Source organism: Cornus florida, unplaced genomic scaffold (assembly GCF_030987335.1).
Source record: "Cornus florida cultivar Cherokee Brave unplaced genomic scaffold, ASM3098733v1 CherokeeBrave_3.0.0_Hap2_Chr08, whole genome shotgun sequence".
NCBI classification, from domain to species: Eukaryota; Viridiplantae; Streptophyta; class Magnoliopsida; order Cornales; family Cornaceae; genus Cornus; species Cornus florida.
Window position 1 is genome coordinate 30,066,602 of NW_026775578.1, and position 20,976 is coordinate 30,087,577.

At 30.9% G+C, this 20,976-nt stretch overlaps 1 protein-coding gene across 1 annotated transcript; it reads right to left on the reverse strand.

Moving 5' to 3' along the window:
* Window positions 1–9,029: 9,029 nt before the first annotated feature.
* On the reverse strand, window positions 9,030–9,842 carry LOC132269965 (F-box protein SKIP23-like). Its single transcript, XM_059771188.1, has one exon. It carries the CDS (start codon window positions 9,840–9,842, stop codon window positions 9,030–9,032), a length of 813 nt encoding a protein of 270 aa, XP_059627171.1.
* Between the last annotated feature and the right edge of the window lie 11,134 nt (window positions 9,843–20,976).

Consider the following 20,976-nt stretch of genomic DNA (forward strand, 5'->3'; position numbering starts at 1 on the left):
TATTAAATTATTATTTTATTAACCGTTAGTTATTATTATGACTGATTAATATTTTTAAATATTAATTGTATCGTTTTCAATACAGATCACCATTAAACGGATGTAGTTAATTTAATGACATTGTTAATCATTAATTGTGTTATTATTTTATTAAACAGTATTAAATCATTAATGTTAAAATTAAATGATTACATGGTTTTAATTCAAATAAATTGTTCGTTATACATTGCAGGATTATTTATGATGTTAATGATGTACAAACCATGATTATTATGCTGTGTGCATTTCAGGAAATAAATGGACTGTTTAATTATGTCACATTTATATTATATGGATGAGTTGCCATATAGAACCATGTGAGCTGGCTAATACGTTTAGACTCATTTATACCCTATGCATTCGTTGCGATAGACAGATGTATGGCTGTCGGGGTATGTGGTTTAATATTATTGGCATGTGTTGCCTAATCGACATACTCGGTATATTTATTAATATTGTTGGCATGTGTTGCCTAATTGATATACTCAGTATATTCATCAGTACTTTGAGAGGTGTTATCACTGTATAGTTCGTTATAGTCTGTGTTGTCAGTACCGTGCACCATGTATAATAGCTGATTTCCCGGGTAGGGAAAGGTGACACTTAACCACCTAGTGTGAGTCTAAGTGATCACCGTCTATTCTGGTTGAGGTCATGTTATACATGGGATAGTTCCCTTAGGATGTATACAGATATAGTACTCAACCGATTTATAATGATTAATTTATTTGATTCTCTGATTTGGGTCATAGTAGAGAGGACTTGCTCGTAGGGTTGACCCACCATTGTTGTTATTTCAGGATACGGTCAGTACCCGTTCCAAGGTTGAGGTTAGCAGTGTGGGACCACCATCCGAACTCATCTACTCTTACGATCCAGTTCAGGGTAGAAGTTTTATGTATTACTTCAGTTTCAGTTTTTATTTACTTTTGACGTTGAACTCTCAGGGTTATATTTAGGGATCCTTGACATGGGATTTCCAAGTTGTAATGAAGTACTGTATTAAATAAAGGATGGATGGATGTTGTATTATTTAGTGTTCCTTTCTTGTCTAAATTCTTTTATTATCATCATTTTGTATTCCATGCTTGTATATTGCCAATTGTTTTTGATATCCCTCGTTTTTCGTGTATAAGCCTGATCAACTTATGCGTGAAAAATGTGGGGGTGTTACACGTCTGATTCATGCAAAGTTGAAGAATAATTAAAGTTGAAGTGCTCCTAGATGCGAGCCTAAACTGTTGATGAAACTCGTTGACACGAGTATAAACTGTCTACTTTAAAAAAAAAATCAAGAACTCCTTAACACGAATTTATATTGTCTACCTGAAAAAAAATCAAGAACTCCTTGACACGAGTATAAACTGTTTACTTAAAGAAAAAAAAAATCATGAACTCCTTGACACGAGTTTAAACTGTCTACCTGGAAAAAAAATCAAGAACTCCTTGACACGAGTTTAAATTGTCTACCGAAAAAAAAAAAAAATCAAGAACTCCTTGATACGAGTTGAAATTGTCTCAAAAAATAAATAAATAAATAAATAACACTCCTTGACATGAGTTTAAACTATCTACCTGAAAATATATATATATATATATATATGAAACTCCTTGACACGAGTTTAAACTGTCTCCCAAAAAAAAAAAAAAATGACACTCCTTGACACGAGTTTAAACTGTCTACCTTTAAAAAATAAAAAAAATAAAAAATAAAAAAAAAACTCTTTGATACTAGTATAAACTGTCTGGAAGAAAAAAAAAATTTTGAACTACGTGATGACTTGATCCCTGTTCAGGGTACGTAGGCATCTTGGAGGCCTGTTCCAAGTTCTGTCCACCAAAAAAAAAAAAAAAAGACTCCTCAAAGTTGAAAAATGGCGAAGTCACTCTTCATGCGATATCAAAAGTGCTCGTCGCACCTGTTAACTTGGCACGCCACCAAAGTATAGCTGCAAGGAAGAAATTTGGCCCGCTGCCAAGGTGTAGCTGCAAAGAAGAATTTTGGTCTGTCGTCATAGTTGTAACTACAAAAGAATGTTTGATCCGGCAAAGTGTAGTTACGAAGAAATAAATTGGTTCGTTGCCAGACTGTAACTGCCTAGAAAATTTCTACTCATCGCTGAGGTATTGCTAAAAGAGAAATTTTGTTTGCCGCCAAGGCGTCGCTGAAGAATCCGGTTCATCACCAAGGTGTTGTTGCAACAAAATTTTAACTCACCACTGAAGTGTCGTTGAAAGAAAAAAAATTATGCTCACTGCCGAGGTGTTGCTGAAAGAAAATTTTGACTTTCCGTCGAAGTATTGCTAAAAAATATTTGCTCACCGCCGATGTATTGTTGAAAGAGAAATTTGGCTTTCTGTTGAGGTGTCGTTGAGGAAAAAAATAATTCTGCTCGTCGCCGAGGTATTGCTGAAAGAGAAATTTGGTTTTCTGTTGAGGTATCGTTGAAGAAAAATTTTGATTGCCGCCGAGGTATTGCTGAAAAAGATTTTTGGCTTTCTACTGAAATGTCGAAGAAAAAATTTTGCTCGCCAATAGAACCATAAAAGAATATTAATGGCTGGGTACCAACATTCGAGGAATGCTATGAATACATTTCCATGGTGATCATATGAAGATAGCTCGCCGATAGAACCATAAAGAATATTAGTTGCTGGGCACCAACATTCAAGGAATGCTTTGAATACATCTTCATAGCGATCATATAAAAATAGGGAGGCAAATAGAGCACCATATAGTTGTTGTTTTGATAGAAAGTCATGGAAACGCGCCAAGACATCTTCTTACCACTCCCAATGTAGTTCGGTGTTTGGCAATTCAGCAAAAAGTATGCAGGGAATACTCCTTGATACTTCCTTCGCCTGAACATTGAGACCCAAGAGTGAAAATTGGTTTTCCTCAACAACTCTCTCATGAAGTGAATAATTTAATATCAAGACTTCCGAGACAAAGGATTCTTCATTAATTTGATCAAGACTAAAGTTGATAAGGTTGCCTGTAGCCTTGCGTGTCCAATGAGAAGAACAATGTTCATTGTCGGGATCTGGCATTTGAATGCGTGTCCAATGAGAAGAACAATGTTCATTATTAGGATCAGGCATATGAATGGCATTGCGACCGAGAAGTGAGTCAGATACGCTTAATGTGGTTCCTTGGCTTCTTTGACTATTTTCGCTCTCTAAGATAGCCATCTTTTGCTTCATAAAACACTTGAATACCACCATGATAGAACAACAAGCAAATTTGAAGCTCGATCGGTGTTATCTAGAAGGAAGATTTCAATTTCCGCTATGGCTAGCAAAATCAAGTTGTTATACCCAATCAAACCCTTAAATAAAAGGGGGGGAGGTTAGAGGAACATGAAAAAAAAAAAAAAAAAAAAAAAAAAAAAAAAAAAAAAATTTGCGGGAAAGAAAAAAAGAGAAAAAGGAAAGAAAAAAAAAAATATCATACCGATTATTCAAGTAGAGACCACAATCTAACAAGTCTTCAGAGACTTTAGAATTGATGGCAAAACCTATAACATTGGTGGTATAGGCAACAAAATATCTCCTGTTTGTACTGGGATTTGTATAATTCAGTTTAAATAGGAAATTAAAATTCTAATCCAAAGTTGGATAGAAAAGCAAAAGAGGAAATCTTACAATCCAAAGTTGGATTTAGAAAAAAAAAAAAAAAAAAAAAAAAAAAAAAAAAAAAAAGAAGAAGAGAAAAGTTGGATACTTCAAGTCCCATTTGAAAAAGGAAATAAGTCTTGTCAAACTTGGGATTCGAAGTGGGGGCAATTTGTTGACACTAAAATTTTAGTGGGCTTTGGTTTTGACAAATGGACCCATTAAATATGGGCCAAATGTTTAATTAAGTTATTTAATTGGCCCAAGCTTAGTCCACTTAAATTATTTAATTAGTCCAGCCCAGATGGTTAAATAAACAGATAATTATTCCTAATAAAATATATTTGGAATAATTATTTTTAAGAATAATTATTATAATATAACCGGCTCGGCCTAATTATAATTTTATCCTTATCAGGAGATGACAAGTGTCATCATCCTAACAACCCAAGAAGCCTATAAATAGAGGCCTAGAGGAAGAAGGGGGAATACACAAATTCAGAATTCAAAAATCCAGAAACTCGGAAATTCAAAAGGTCCAGAAACTGAGAGAATCAATAATCCCGAGGGCAAACCTGAAGGCGAAGAACACCAAGCACATCCAAAGTCGTGCCGTTCTTCACCAAATTCAATAAATTCTTTCATCTCTGAAGACGAAGAACAACAAACACATCCAAAGACGTGTCGTTCTTCCTCAAATTCAACAAAGGACACAAATTCAGAATTTAGAAGTCCAGAAATTTAGACACAAATTCAGAATTCAGAAGTCCAGAAATTCAAAGACTCAGAAATCCAGACACAAATTCAAAATTCAGAAATCCAGAATTTCAGAGAAAAATTCTCATCCCCAACATCCAAACCTAAATATGAAGAACACCAAGCACATTAAATCGTGCTGTTCTTCATCAAATTCCATGGTGATCAACAACAAGCACATCAAATCGTGTTGTTCTTCATCCAAATTTCACGGTGATTCAAGATCAAGCTCATACAACCCTTGGATCCAATCAACCAAAAAGGAGATCGAATCAAATAACCTTATTCTTTGCAAAGAATATTACAGTGGGTTGTACTCCAATTTTTCCAATTTAATAAAATATTATTTTTGTTCCATATTTTGTCCTTATTTACAAACTACAAAATTTGTGTGTACAGGGTTAAATAGTCATTTTTTCATATATAAAAGATTTATAGGATTGTGTATGTATATATTTAAAATTTTAAAGGGTGTCAATGTAAATTAAGTGCGTGCGAAGTATAATTGCAAATAAAAAGATTGTTTGTATTATTTGTTAGTTACAATGTATAAAGATTGTTTGTATCACTTGTTAGTTACAATATATAAAGATTGTTTTGTATCACTTGTTTTTATCTAATTTAATTTAATATTCAAATTCGCATCAATATTCAATGAAGGCAGGTTCTTGGAAGCTGCTTGCTTGAGAAGACTTGGTTAAATTGGAATGTGTGGGTTTGTTACATTAATTGTGAGGTAACTGAATACCCAAATTTTGTAACAAAAAAATTAAGGAAAAAAATATTGAGCAAATAATAATTTTATTGATTTATAAAAAATTGGGTACAATTTGAAGTATTCTTTACAAAAGAAAGAAATTCTAGTAGTGTGAGATTATTAAGACGTTTATGTTTGTATTTTGCTCATGCCTTCTACCACTGCCATTTTCCTCCTCCTCCTCTTTTAAAATAATTATAGAAGAATATTATTTTGATAATTTAAATATATATATTTTTTATCACTTAGAGTTCTTTAAAGAATCTACATTCCAACCAAATATTAGAAAGGTGATGATTATTTCATTTCTACATCATATTTCATATTTATAACAAAGTAGAATGAGAATGACCAATATTTCATTCTCATTTCGTTTCCACTTACACTCCATTGTCATTTTGCACACCAAACGTAGTATAAGTGAAATTCCAACAATGCCATCAGTTGAAAAAAAAAAGTCCAAAGTAATATTATTATTATTTGTAGTAACTTATGTATCCACATGTGATATGAAAAGAAAATTGTCCTTCGATAAATTTAATCATATTAATATAATTTTATTAAATATCTAATTAGCAAGTAGACATTTTTAATATTCATATTAAATATACATTTAATTTACTAGTTCTATAATTAAAAAGGTAGACATTTATATCCATATTAAGTTTGGCGACCTTGTGGACAGGTGTGCGTGGACTGGCGCGAGGCACTCGTAGGCTATGTGTGCACAATCTCACATTCCTTGGGTCTGGAAAAAAGAAGTGTTATATATGTAGGTGATACTATCTCCAAATGGTATGAGTTAGGTCTTTTGAAGTAAAACTTTTGAACAAAATCGTGCAAGCTCGGACGCAAAATAAATAATATCATATCATGTGATGAAGTTTGGCTAACGAGGATGTTGGACTCTAGATTTACATTAAATATACATTTAATTATAAAAACACGTATACATATTCTATATATATACATATTCTATATATATATATATATATATATATATATATATATATATATATAGTATTTAAGCTAAAAATGTCATGGTACATAATTATAAAATTTGAATTATTTATTCTAAATTTGGATAATTAAGTTACTGAGTTTGCAAATTAGAAACCTAAAGTTTATATATAATATATATTTGCAACTTAAACATTGCTAATTAATATTTCAAATTTGCAAATTATAAATGTTGCAAAATTAACTTATAAACCTGCAAAGACCTCCTTATAATTTCTAAGAGCATCTCCAACCGTTGTGTATATTTTTATCCTTATTTAAAAAAGTGTGCAAAAAATACCTCTAATCTTTTTACATTGTGCAAAAATATCTCATTTGACATAAATTAGTGTTGTAATACTCGTAGTGTTGTAATACTCGTTTTGCCCTTTTACTCTTCCAAAAATGCCCAAGAGGTATATATGCTATTAATCTCATAATATAGGAGTGTTATGTGCACATTACCTTTTATATATATATATATATATATATATATATTGGAAACTTTTTTTTCTATATATATTTCTAAATATTTTTTTATAAAAAAAAACTATGAGAATTTGTAGAACAAGGATTTGAATTTTTTGAGATTCCAGTTTAGGCTTTTTTACTAATTTTTTTTCTTTATTTTTTATTTTTTGTACCAACACTGTTAAACCAAAAAAAAATTCCCAATATCATGTGCACTGGTTTTCGGAGTTTGGAAAAATTTTGTTTTCTTTAGTTTGCACTTTATTTTTGTTTTTTGTTTTTTTTTTTCTTTCTATTTTTATCTTTACTTTTCTTTTACAGTTTTATTTTTATCTTTACTTGTCCATTGCCGTCATCCTTCAATAGTGTCATTTCTGGTCATTTTATAAAATTATTTATCTATATATATTTTATAAAATGGTTCAGTAAAGGTAATTTAGTCAATTCATGGTTTAAATTTGTCAGAATGACCTATTTGCACTAGATTGAAACTTTAGGATTATTTTTTGAGGGGCATCTCCAATAGTATCATTTTTTTGTCATTTTACAAAACACACACACATGTAAGCATAATAGGGATGCATTTATTATAATAGTCCTTGCACTTGGAAAGTTGTCAACAATCCTTGCATTATATTGTGCATGGCCAGGCCCAACGTTGAAAATAGAGAATTTTAAGGCCCATCAGCAAACAAATTATGAAAATATTTGTCACGATCCAAATCCGTAGGATCTGAGTCATGAACGGATATGGATATAAGCCTGACTTCTACTCAAGCCCAAACACCACACTATGAGTAAAATGGTCATTCATAAACGTAGCTATCAAGCCTATCATGTAGCTAGTCAGACATTTTAGAACATAGGAACTTCAATGCAAAATTTCGTGAACGTTTGAGAAAATTGGTATAAAATGAAACAGTTCCAATGCATAGAAATCATGTTTTGGTTTTGAAGGACCCGTTTGAAAGAGAGGTAAAATGACACTGCTATAATTGCCAGACCAACCTTATAAAAACCTTAAAACATGCACAAAGTGACAATGCAGAAGTCCCCTCACACACCCAGTGAAAAACCAAGTCAAAATCATATTTTTCCTTTGAACAACCAATTTTCTAAAAGACTGAAACAACCAATTTTCTAAAAGACAATGAGAAAAGGTGGGAGAACCTATTAGAAAGCTAAATTCATTTTATTTTCTTTCGGAGAGCTGGCTACTCTACCAACTAGACCACTAAATAATGCCCGATTTATTTTTTTTACTATTATTAATTTTTTTTTTTTCAAACATTACATGAGCAACATTAGAGGCATTGCATTTGCCATCAATTGTTGCATTATATTTTGCTTGTTTCTTATTGCAAAAATGGCATTTGAATTTTCAAGAGTGCAGCATTGAGCTTGGGCACTCGGCCCAGGGTGGCTTTAAAGTGCCTCTATAAGCTTTACAATCAAATCAAAATTACAATTCATGAACAAAATCTTCAATTCTCACCAATCCTAAAAAAAAAATCAATGGTTCATGCGAGAAGGTAGAAATTAATCGTTAAAGGAGCACTTGGGTGCTCAATATCAACTAGAATTTGACTTATCTTATCGAAATTTACCGATATTCTACCATTATGCAAACATTATTACTAAAGAAAAGGGCAAAATCCAAAAGATCTAACTAGAAGTTGTGATTGCAAACAATGTTGAAAATGACCGGAAAAAACGCAAGACAAATTTCCCAATTGAGGAGACTAATTGCTCTATATTCCCCATGGCAAACAATGTTGAAAATGACCAGAAAATAGAAAAGGTTTTTAAGTCTAAACTGCTAAAAATTCGCAAGCTCAATGGTGTCTTTTTGTTAGTTATAGAATGATACCGGAAATACTAAGTTCTGCACTAAAATTAGATCTAATCATCTAAATGATCAACCCAATGCATTGGTAACAGAGATACTATATATAAATTGGCAAAGCATTTTAGTAAAGAATATCTAAGAGCTTTAAAGAACTATTTAACGGCCATACAAATAAAAACCAATCCAGGGATCAATCAAATTATATACTACTGATCGGTACTGGCATTACAAGTGAACACAACTACTCATTAATTAAGCTCTCAATACTAAGCTAAACATTGATCAGCAATACATTTACTTTCAACCAAACTCAGATCCTCTATATTATGATTGAGCCCTTAAAAGTAAATTCAAGACATGCCAGGGAATTAAAAAAATACAAAATAAAAAATTCAAAGAAAAAAGAAACAACCACACTAATATTTAATTAAAGGTCTTACAAGCTTGATCCCCATATTTTATTACAGCAAGAGATAAAAATAGATTATTTTACCACATAAAAATGCTAAGCAAAAAAAAAAAAAACACTAAACTAAATTAACTCTAAACAAAATTTCCTAAAACAGTTGGCACAATCCAAATCGAGGGTGGCATATGATTATGTGAAGAATCAATGATGTAATGTGTCCCAAAGTTTCCATTCTCTATGTTGAAGATACCAATATCTCGGCGCCCAGATGGGGGTTGGTATAAAATTAGACTATAGTCATCTGTGTAATATATTGAATTCGCCTGACATCCAGGCCATTTGGAAGTTGAAACACAAATGGAATAGTTATCTCCCAAAAATAGCGTGTCTCCATCCAAGTTCTTCACTTCAAGTCGCATAAGCCAACCTTGCTCAAATTGCTCTAAAAGCAACTTGAAAACCTTAAACACTGAAGTTGCATGCTGTGAATCGTCTCCAATATCTAAAAATCTTTTTACAAGAAGTAAGTCCCCACTAGATGATTCGACAAGATACGTCTGTTGAGAATAGTTATTCGCTTGCGATGCAATTACCTCCACTTGTGGAGGTCTTCCATTAACATCAATCATTAGGACTCTATTTCTACTATCAACTGCAAAAATATGGCCCTTAAAATACATGATATCACGGACGGACATAAATCTCTTATCTATGTAAGTCCAAGCTTCATCTCCTGCCCAAATAAATGCCAAGTTATTACAACCACCATAGATGATGGTAACAATATAGTCATCAGTAAACAAAGCAGGGTCAGCTGACAATATAGTCTTCGTAACTTCAAACTCAACCTGAAGAGGACTATCATCATTGTTTTCAGGAGAAGGTTCCAATTCTGAGAGGTCCATAATTGGAGGAAGCTCGATAGTAGCGCCAGAGAACGGATTCATTAGAGTTACGCTCGATGGTAGTGCCAGAGAACGGATTCATTAGAGTTACGCCCAAGGAATCTTCCACTGTAAACAGCCAACCATGTGAGGAATCAAAAAGCCTCTTTTTGTAAGACACCCGTAACCGGAAATCATATAGCTTAGGGTAAAGTGCAAAAAACCCCCTTCAACTATTGGTCATTTTGCAAAAAACCCCCCTAATCTACTAATTTGACATATAACCCCCTTGAACTAACCAATTTGGTGCAATTAACCCCGTCCGGTGATGAGCCGGTTGAATTTCACCGTGAAAGCGCACATGATGGGTCACATGACAACCCAAATTTCTTTAAATGACCATACAACCCTTTACCTTTACACCCAAAACCACTTAAAACACCCAAACACGCCCTTATGCTAAATACACACTGTTCATCGTCAATAAAACAGATGATACCATCACCATCGTCCGGTCCGTCCCCCCAACTACACCTTCGACAACGACTTTACCCAAATCAGCCTCCGCTCCTTCCCGGTGCTTGACAGCGATAGGGATAGGCTCAATTGATGGTGTCGGCTGTGATAGAGGCGGCGGCGAGCTCGAAACGAGAAGCTCGGCCGATGAGGCGAAGCTCAGCGCTGACTTGCGGCAGTGCTCAGAACACGGACACCATAACCGCACAATACCCAATACACCAACCCTGCTAACAGATCCAAGAACCTCCTCACCATCCTCCGCCGTAAATCTCTGGCGCCCGCCGCCGCCGTCAACTGCAATAAAATTAGATTTCGCCGCTGCGTCACCGTTTTCTTTCTTCTTCTCTTCTGGCGGCAACCAGGCTTATTCGACATCTTGAAGTTCAATCCAATCGCAGAGCACCATGGATTCACAAGGCACGAATTTACGAAATTTTTGGATGCTATCGAGGTCGTCGCCGGTCTGTAGGAGGGTGCTGTCAGGGAGGAACTGAACGAAATAGCACCACGTGTCGATGAGGGTCGGATTTGGTTGGTCTGGAGGTCCAAGGCGACAGAGATGGGCTGATTGGATTAATCCACACACATCCATCAAAGCCACGATCTGAAGCTGTGTAACTCGTCGTACGTGTGTGAAACACTTCGCGAGAATGCTCTGTCTTTTACTAAAACAACGTAGTTTTATGTAAGGGGTAAAATTGTCTTTTACTATTTTCGTTTACGCCAATTGGCTGGAGATGTCACATTGGGGGTTAATTGCACCAAATTCAATAGTTCAAGTGGGAAAATTATAATTCAGGGGGGTTAATTGCACATGACCAATAGTTGAAGGGGTTTTTTTGCACTTTACCCTATAGCTTATTATGAGTGAAGTTATATAGACTACGTCTTTCGTCGCTATTATCTTTCAAAGGCACCATCAAGGATGGAACTTGTTAGAAAAACTTATTTTGAATGAATTTAAGTTGGTTATCCATTGCCACACAATGCCATGGTTTGCAAACCGCACCAAATCGAACATATTCAGAAAGCAATACCAACTTGTCCAGAATCATATCCAATAAGATCTTTGGAAGAAATGCCCAATCTGACTCCTCCATTGTCATATCCAATAAGTTTTTTGGAAGGGATGCCCAATCTGAATCCTTCATTGAACTCATAATGTTTATTTCCCTAATAACACTGCGATCTCAAACAAATATATAATAATCACAATACATCATATCTGCAATACTCCATACTCAATTCGAATGGATTCACAAAAAACAATACCTTGCTAGATATAAGTATGAATTACTTATTGGTGCAATACTTCTTTCATTGTACACTGAAGGTAACAGTTTTTTTTTTTTTTTTTTTTTCGGTAATTAAGGTAATAGACTTGCTACTAACAAATTTGAAAAAACTATTCTAATAAAATTAATTTTCAATATTAAAATCTAATTAAGCCACTACCGAATCCAAATCCCATAATCTTAAACTTATGATAGATAATCATAATCTAATTGATTTTATATATATATTGTGAATATGAACCATCAAAACAACTTACCTCAAGGCTGCAATAATCTTAAACTTCACAATTGGCCGCGATGCAAACCTTACAATATATATAAAGATGTAATCTTTTTCCTAATCCGGAAGGAATCAGAGGGAAATTTCGTACAATCCTAATAGAACAATGAATGGAGAGTTTAGGGATATTTAGGATGTACAAGTCAAGGTAAATTGCACTTCAACCCCCTCACCAAAGATTAAATTGCACACAGCGTCCTTGTCAGGTAAATTGCACTTCAACCCCTCACTAATGATAAAATCGCACAGAGCATCCTTGTCGTTTCATAGCATATGTTCCGCTTAGACGTTTGTGTTTCATAGCACTTGCCATGTAAGCATGGTTTACCCTTGTCACGTGAAAAGGTGTGGAAAAGATTCGGTTGGCCCCTCACAAAATTTGATTTAAGAGTCAGGGTGACGGTATTGGTTATAATCGTGCGGTGTAATAGGTTTGGATAAAATCAATGTAAACTCGCTAAGACATAAAAAAGGATTGTGTAATAGTTAATAAATTATATATATATTATTATTAAATGTGCAAATAGTTTCAGTATTTTAATATTTATTTATTAATTGGTATAAAAATTTAAATTAACAAAATATAAAAAGAGTCTAATTTAAATTACAAATTATCTAATAAAATTCAAAATATACTATATTATCATTTATATCGCACGATACAATAAATACAAAAATAGTCCTCCTCATGGTGAGGGAGAAAAAGAGTCTGTTTTGGAGTTAAATAAGGTCGCTAATACAAATTATAAAAAAAATATTTATTAATTAAATCTATATTCTCTTTATATAAAAGTCATTTTTGCCTTGATCTAATCACATCAATTTTCTTTTTTCCAAGGTACGGGTCACCCCCACCCCCTATTGGTAGAGGAACTCATGATGATGTATTATTTTTTTCACATAATTCATAATCCATGTTTTTTAGTACCGCTTGTTTTACCCATGCTCTAATTATATTTTTTTTCCATGCTCTAATCACATCAATTTTCTATTTTTTTTCCAAGGTACGTGTTACCCCCACACCCCCTATTGGTAGAATAACTCATTAGTTATGTCTTAATCATGCATTGTTTTATTATTAATCTTATGTTTTGATCATGCATTATTTTATTATATATATTGCCACATTTAGTGTATGCAAAAATAATAAAAAAAAAAAAAAAAACCTAATCAATTGTTTTTCTCTTCTTCTTATTATTTTTTCCAACTTTTGCCAAGATCGAAGACTTTTTTTGGCAAGGTACGTGGGGGTATTCATTAATTTTTTATTTTATATATATATATATATATTTGGGTTGTAATTATAATTTTTTTTAATTAAATTTGAATATTGTTATTGTTCTCTCAATATAATAAATTTAATTGAAAACAAATTTGTCAAATTTTGATTAAGTAAGTTTTTGCCTTGATTGTCCCAACTTTATTCCGGGTGGTTACGAGCCTTCTTGGTTCAATTTTTTGAATATAGTCTTATAATTTTAGGAGAATAAAAAACTTGTAAAAAAAAAAAAAATCATTTGGTTTAATTTTTTTTGAAAGCTGAGTTAAGAAAAAGGTAATTTCATATTGTTAATGCCTTTGAAAAAGTTGCGGTGTATCTTCAGAGTTCTTGAAATCTGCACCAAACATGCCATATATCACTGGGATTATTTGCTGAACTATCAATATAAGGGAACATAATGTGAAGTAAAGTGTAAAGTCTTAGCTCTCTAGAGTTCTTCCAACCTGAATGGGACTAGTAATTCTATAAATAATTTATTCAGCCTCTTTTTTATGTGTATGTTGGATAAATACTAGCATATGAATTGTAAAATTAAATCTAACTGGTGTTGATATGACGTACAACAGGAAAGAACGAAAAAAGAAAATTTATTTGGCCAATCCAATACATACATGATGAAGGTACACAAGGATGATGATTATGAATGATTTTTCAAACATTAAAATATACTAGCATATGAATTGAAAAATTAAATCTAAGTGGTGGTGATATGATGTATAATAAGAAAAAACAAAAAAAGAGAATTCATTTGGTCGATCCAATCCATACGTGATGAAGGTAAGGATGGTGATTATGAATGATTTTTCAAACATTAAAGTGTCATGTATTAATTTAGTGAAAATTTTCTTGTCATAAGGAATGTATTTAGACTTCAACTATTCGACGTTCTAAACATCCACAAAACCATTATCTTAGGTTTATAAATACTTTTGTTATTTTGCTAATGAATCAATTTTTTTTTTGAATTAATTGGGCTTGTCAAGGCTTGTTGATTTGTTGAACGAACTGATATAAAAAATATAATAATTTATCTAAAATTACATTTTATTACGAGTTTTTTAATAAAAGAAAATCTAATTAGGATATATTTAAAGAAAATAAAATAATTTCTATAAAACTATAGCGCAAATTACCTATTTTATTTTCAATAAAACTCTATCACATTAGACAAAGATATATTTAAACAGTTTTTATAAAACTCTATCACAAATTACCTATTTATCTATTTATTATGAGTTTTTTAATAAAAGAAAATCTAATTAGAAAAGAATTATTAATATAAAAATATTTATTAATTGATATAAAAAAATAAAATAATTTCTCTAAAACTCTAACACAAATTATCTTTTATTATGAGTTTTTTTTAATAAAAGGAAATCTAATTTAAAGATAATAAAATTATTTCTATAAAACTGTACCATAAATTACCTATTTTATTTTCAATAAAACTCTATCACATTAGACAAGTATATATTTAAAATGTTTCTATAAACTCTAACACAAATTACCTATTTATCTATTTATTATTATGAGTTTTTTAATAAAATAATATCGACAAAAAAATATTAATATAAAAAATATTTATTAATTGATATAAAAAATAAAATAATTTCATTAAAAATTTACCACAAATTACCTTTTATTATAAGTTTTTTAATAAAAGGAAATCTAATTAGACAAGGATATGTTTAAAAAAAATAAAATAATTTATATAAAACTCTACCACAAATTACCTATTTTATTTTCAATAAAACTGTATTATATTATTAAAGAGTTTCTATAAAAACTCTAATACAAATTACCTATTTATCTACTTATTTTGAATTTTTTTAATAAAAGAAATCTAATTAGACAAGTATTATTAATATAAAAAATTATTTATTAATTGATATAAAAAGTGGTTTTAACACAAACTACCTATTTATCTATTTATTATAAGTTTTATAATAAAATGAAATCGGTTTTGAAGGACCGTTTGAAAGTGAGGTAAAATGGCACTAATATTTTTCCTTTGAAGGTTCTGAAAAGTCCAACTGGAACCTTTTTCTTTTTCTACTCTCTTCCGGAAAGTTGGCAATGAGAAATGGTACGAAACTTTCTTTCTAAAAACTTTGTGACAGAATTGGAAAATGATTGGGATTTTGTTTGTTAACTTAAATTTATTATATATATATATATGACTCTCCATAATGTTTAGACAAGTATTATTAATATAAAAAATTATTTATTAATTGATATAAGAAGAGTTTTTAATACAAATTATCTATTTATTTTTTTATTATAAGTTTTATAATAAAATGAAATCGGTTTTGAAGGACCCGTTTGAAAGTGAGGTAAAATGGCACTAATATTTTTCCTTTGAAGGTTCTGAAAAGTCCAACTGGAACCTTTTTCTTTTTCTACTCTCTTCCGGAAAGTTGGCAATGAGAAATGGTGCGAAACTTTCTTTCTAAAAACTTTGTTACAGAATTGGAAAATGATTGGAATTTTGTTTGTTAACTTAAATTTATTATATATATATATGACTCTCCGGAATGTCTTGGAATTCACAAATCAATAGTATCTCTTGGAATTCACAAATCAATAGTATAAGACATCTTCCTGAACCAAAAGATCATTGAATTATATAAACTCTGGTTAAGACTATGAGATCCGTGAAGCATACCGCAGCATTTGTCGGAAGAGACATCTTATAATATTAATCTTATATATAATATTTCAATACTACAAAAAAAAAAATCTTACATTTATAACCTGAATCCAGTTTCTTTGAAGGAGCACAATGTTCTTCCAGTCACGATCAAACCTGCATATTCAGCGTGCTTTCAGAGAATTCCATAAAATGATTCACAAATATAAAAAAAGTGAAGAGTTTGAATATAAATTATCAGCGAAAATCAAACTATCAATTATGTTGGAAATTAAATTGTAAGACTAAATACAATATAAAGTTTTATATACCCCTAGTTTTTATTTCAAGAGAAAAAAGAAGAGTCTCAATTAAAAAATTGCATTCAAGCAAACACACGGATTGGGCTTAAGATATATTGTGAAGCCTATGGAATCCTTGAAGAGATTGAAGGCCAACTAGAAGCTTAAGGCTGCTTACTCTCTAATGAGGAGATATTGGTGGCTTGACTTCCAGCTTGGTTTAGGGACAATTACAGGTGCACAACATTCTTCTACATTAAGTTAGCCGAATTCAAATGCTATTAAAAAGTTACTTCAGGAAGTGGTCAGTACCTCTAGTCAGATTTCAGTTTGGGCTGTGGATAATTACACAAAGCTTTTTACAGGTTCTTCTACAATTAATACTGAGGAGTGTATTGAGCCTAGGAAGAAGCTGTCCGCTGTTTAGGCTCTGGAAGTAGGGTGACCGAGGCTGAGATTAAGAATGTGGTGATGGGATTCTCTCCTGACAAGGATCCAGGACCAGATGGGTTCCTTGCTTAGATTTTATATCAGTGTGTAGGGCTGTTCAGTTTTCCTTCAGCAAGTGCAAGATGAGCTACCCTACTGGCTGGGCATTTCCACCGTTACTTGTCATTAAGTAAGAACCTAATACTAGTACAATATTGTGCACCCGTTTTTGCCTAATTCCAAATTGAAGAACCTAATACAGTACACAATATAAGCAATTTTGATTCCCCTGATATACGAATATACCAAATTGGAAATAACAATCAAATACCTAATTGAAACCCTAATATACCAATTTGTTGTTTGTGTATAACTGTGTGTGAGTTGTAGAGACAAAATACCCAGATTTTAGCTTAGTTGATGGCATTTCTCTGCTAAACTAGATTAGTATATTTATTTGAATTTTAGTATCTGCAAAAAAAGACCACATACTATGAGAAAAACAAGATGTTTCTTAGGAAAGGACTCTAATAACATATTATATTATTTTTCGTTAAAGAACTTATAAAGAAAAATAAAATTTTAGTAATATATATTGGTATTATTTTTCTAATAAAATTTCAGTAATAAATACTGGTATTATTTTTCTTTTCAAGATTTCTATTATTATTTTGGTAATTACTAAAATTAAATATGAAAACTAAAAATAGGGTAAATTGGTTGTGTTAAAAGGAAGGGATATAGGTTGGTTTGGAGAATGACCGTTAGAGGATTAATTTTCTTTCTTGCTCCATGGGGACCAAGAGATCGTGACTCTATATGGATGTGTATATATATATATATATATATATGCGTGCGTGTGTTTTTTTAATTTATTTGTTCATTGTTTATATTTTTGCAAGTACTGATATTTATTTTTTGCTTATGATTTTATTAATAAGCCATTCGCCTCCAAATTAAACAGATGAAGTTGGGCAAAGTTGGTACTCAATTTCCGGTTTACCTCGCCTCTGTGAGGTAGAGGCGAGGATGGTATACGAATTTTTAATTCCGGAGTAGGGGCCGAGTTGGTACTCAGTTTATCCCGTGGAGGCAGGGATGGGATACGAATTTAAAACTCTTTCTAGAGAAGGGAAAAGTTGGTATGGATGATTAAGGTTTAACCAATTCCATACTTAACCCACCTCGTTGCCATCCCTACCGTTACCTAACTTAATTAATTGCTTCAAAACCCGATTTACATTATTATGCTCGATAAAAGGAATGTGGGAAGCTCCAATAAATAAAAAAATGGAAGGAAAAAAAAAAACTTCCAAGATGAACATGTTCCCATGCAATAGTAAGGAAATAGTATGGAATTTTTGACGAAATCGAGCTGGAACAACATGTTCTTCTTTAGGATCTCTAAACACAGGCCCTCCTCTACCAAGGCAGTGGACAACGCACACAACTCAGATTGGATCGGGATCGGGATCGGTTTAGGTATATTTTGAAATCAAATCGATCCAATTGAAACATTCAGTTTAATCCAATCTTACGATTCTAGATCAAAAAATTGGTGAATTGAGTTTTCAGGCAAGCTCAAAAATTTCTGGAGTCTAAGAAGCTAGGTTGGCTACACAAAATAGAATCGGTCTGAGGGGTTGTTTGTGTGTGTCCAAGGATGGATTTGGGTTCTCTGTTTTCTAGCACAAGGCAGAGTATGAAGATAGAAATCTAGGTATGGTAACTAGGGAAAAGGAAATGATCTAAGTTGTGCAAATATAATGGAAATGAAACAAATTAAGCACAAATCAGTGTTTGCAATTCACAACAGAAATGGAGTTCAAAGAATAGAGAAATTGCAAACTACGAACACATTAATTTTTAAGGTTCGACACCTGCCTACGTCATTGCCTATAGGAGAGCCTCCCGAGGATTCTTAAATCTCACTATCTTTCTGCTCTTTACCGTGTAGAGAAGAAACCTTGATGCTAGTCCTTTTCACAAGCTCGAGCCTCCCGAGGACTTTGATTGGTGCCATCACATGTTGAATAACCAAATAATCAAATAAATGAAAATCTCTACTTTTAGTCATCATAGTGAATACTCTAGACAACTTGAATAACCAAATAATCAGTAGATACCTATGATTAAATAAAAAAATAATTGATTCAATCAAACGAAGAATACAAGAAAACGTATACTCCTAGTCAAAGAAGTGCTACAGCTCCATGAAGTACAATAAAGTACAATATTTATTTGTTGATATATCTAAATGAAATTCAACGATCTTTTTTATCATCACCACGCCTAATTATAGAATAGTTGAATATATAAATTCATCACTTTGAATTAAACCAAATAAGAGATTCGAAAAAAGCAAACAACTCTCACTAGTTTATTTATTTGTATTGACATTCTCTGCACAGATGATTTTGGCAATGGCGGACAATTGGAGAAGAGAGAGAGAACGGTAAATATATATATATATATTGTCCTTATTCTATAATTTATCTTTTTAATGTGATTAATTCAGGAAAAAAAAAATAATGTGATTAATTTGATGTATTTAGGAATTCCAAACTGAATAGGAAGGAGTAAACAATTACGGTATAATAATAATAAAAAAAACCTTTTAGAATTCCAAACCGAATAGAAGTTAACAATTTTAAAAAAAAAAATTAATGTATTAATGAAAAAATATTTCATAATAATCAAAGACCTCTTTTATATTTGATTTGACAAAAATGATAAATGCTAAGAAATATGAAAAGGGGCTTACATTTTAGAAGTTTGGACTATTGTGGATTAGGCTCTAGAATTTTTGGGCAATTTTTAAAAAAAATTTGGGAAGCTAAAACTTTTTTAAAAAATGGCATTTTTTTCTTTTCTTTTATTTTTTTGTTTGGAATATTGTGGATTAGGTAATTTTTGGGAAGGTATGATTTAATGAGACGTTCTTAGAATTTTTATTAATAAATAAATAAATAATGTTAATGAGGTATGAATCATAAGGTTATTTAATGAGATGTTAATGAACTTTTTTATGTGAAAAAATAAAATAAAAAATGTTCTTTTGGTCTCCCTCAAATTTTTTTTTTTTCATAAAATATTTGGTGCTATCTAATATATACATTTATATATCCTTGTCCTATACTATTAATGATGTATGAATTATTATGCTTTAATAAAAAAATTTATATGAAAAAAAAAAAATACCTACTTTAACATTTTATACACAAATATATATATATATATATATATATATATATATATATATATATATATATAGAATACATATGGATTTTTATTATTTTTTTTTAAGTAGGTATTTCAAGAGATGTAACTCATGCAATTAAAAATCATAAAAAATTTCATATAAATTTTAATGAAAATGATTTATTATATACAAAATACTTTTTTAAAAAAAATAAAAATTGTTAAGAAATTACATATGGGTGTTTTTTTTTTTTAAAGTAGGTATTTCAATAAATGTAACTCATGCAAATAAAAACATAAAAATTATTTTTATAACATTTAAAGCAATTTTTTTTATTTGACTATTAAGCATAAAAAATTATCTAAAATGTAAAAAATAAAACATATGTACAGTGTAGATATATATACAAATTTATTATATAGTACACATATGAATTTTTTTGTATGGATTTTTTTATTATTATTTTAAGTGGGTATTTCAATAAATGTAACTCATGCAATTAAAAACATAAAATTATATACAAATATATTATATAGTATACATATGAATTTATTTATTTGTACAATGTAGATATTTATACAAATATATTATATAGTATACATATGGTTTTTTTATATTTTATTTTTAACGTATGAATTTCAAGAGACATGCAATTAAAAACATAAACATTTATATTTCCTTATCTATATTATTAATGAGGTATGAATTATTATGTTTTAATGAGTTTTTTTTATGTGAACAAAAAATAAAAAATATTAAGAATATATATATATATATATATAGACACACACCCACAAATCTTAAACCCACGCCAAATAAGATAGAGCAATACAAAAAAAAATGAAAAATGTATGTTTAAGTGTGCTTATGTGTATGTGAAAGGAAAAACAAAAATAAAGTAGGTGTAGAACCATTTCGGATGATCGATCATTCAATTCCTAAATCAAAAATCAAGAAAAAAAATACCGTAATCAAACTATGCAGACGATATATACACATATACATACGAGATCAAGCAATACAAACGCTTGCCCGGATTTCGATGAATTATTTAACCGGCCAGTTCTCAAGGTTTTTATTTTTATTTTTATTTTGGCATAAATACTCAAAAACGTTTATGCCTAAATTTATTTTTTGGTTCCCTCTTCTTTATTTATATCTTTCAAGTGTCTGAAAATTTAAGAACTGAGACTCTTAAAATTGAAATAAAAATAAATTTTGTTCAAACTTTAAATGAAAAATTCTCCAATTTTAATTTC

Bases quoted from the DNA above. Each gene is read 5' to 3' on its own strand.
- LOC132269965 (XM_059771188.1), bottom strand. From the start codon at position 9,842: ATGAATCCGTTCTCTGGCGCTACTATCGAGCTTCCTCCAATTATGGAC.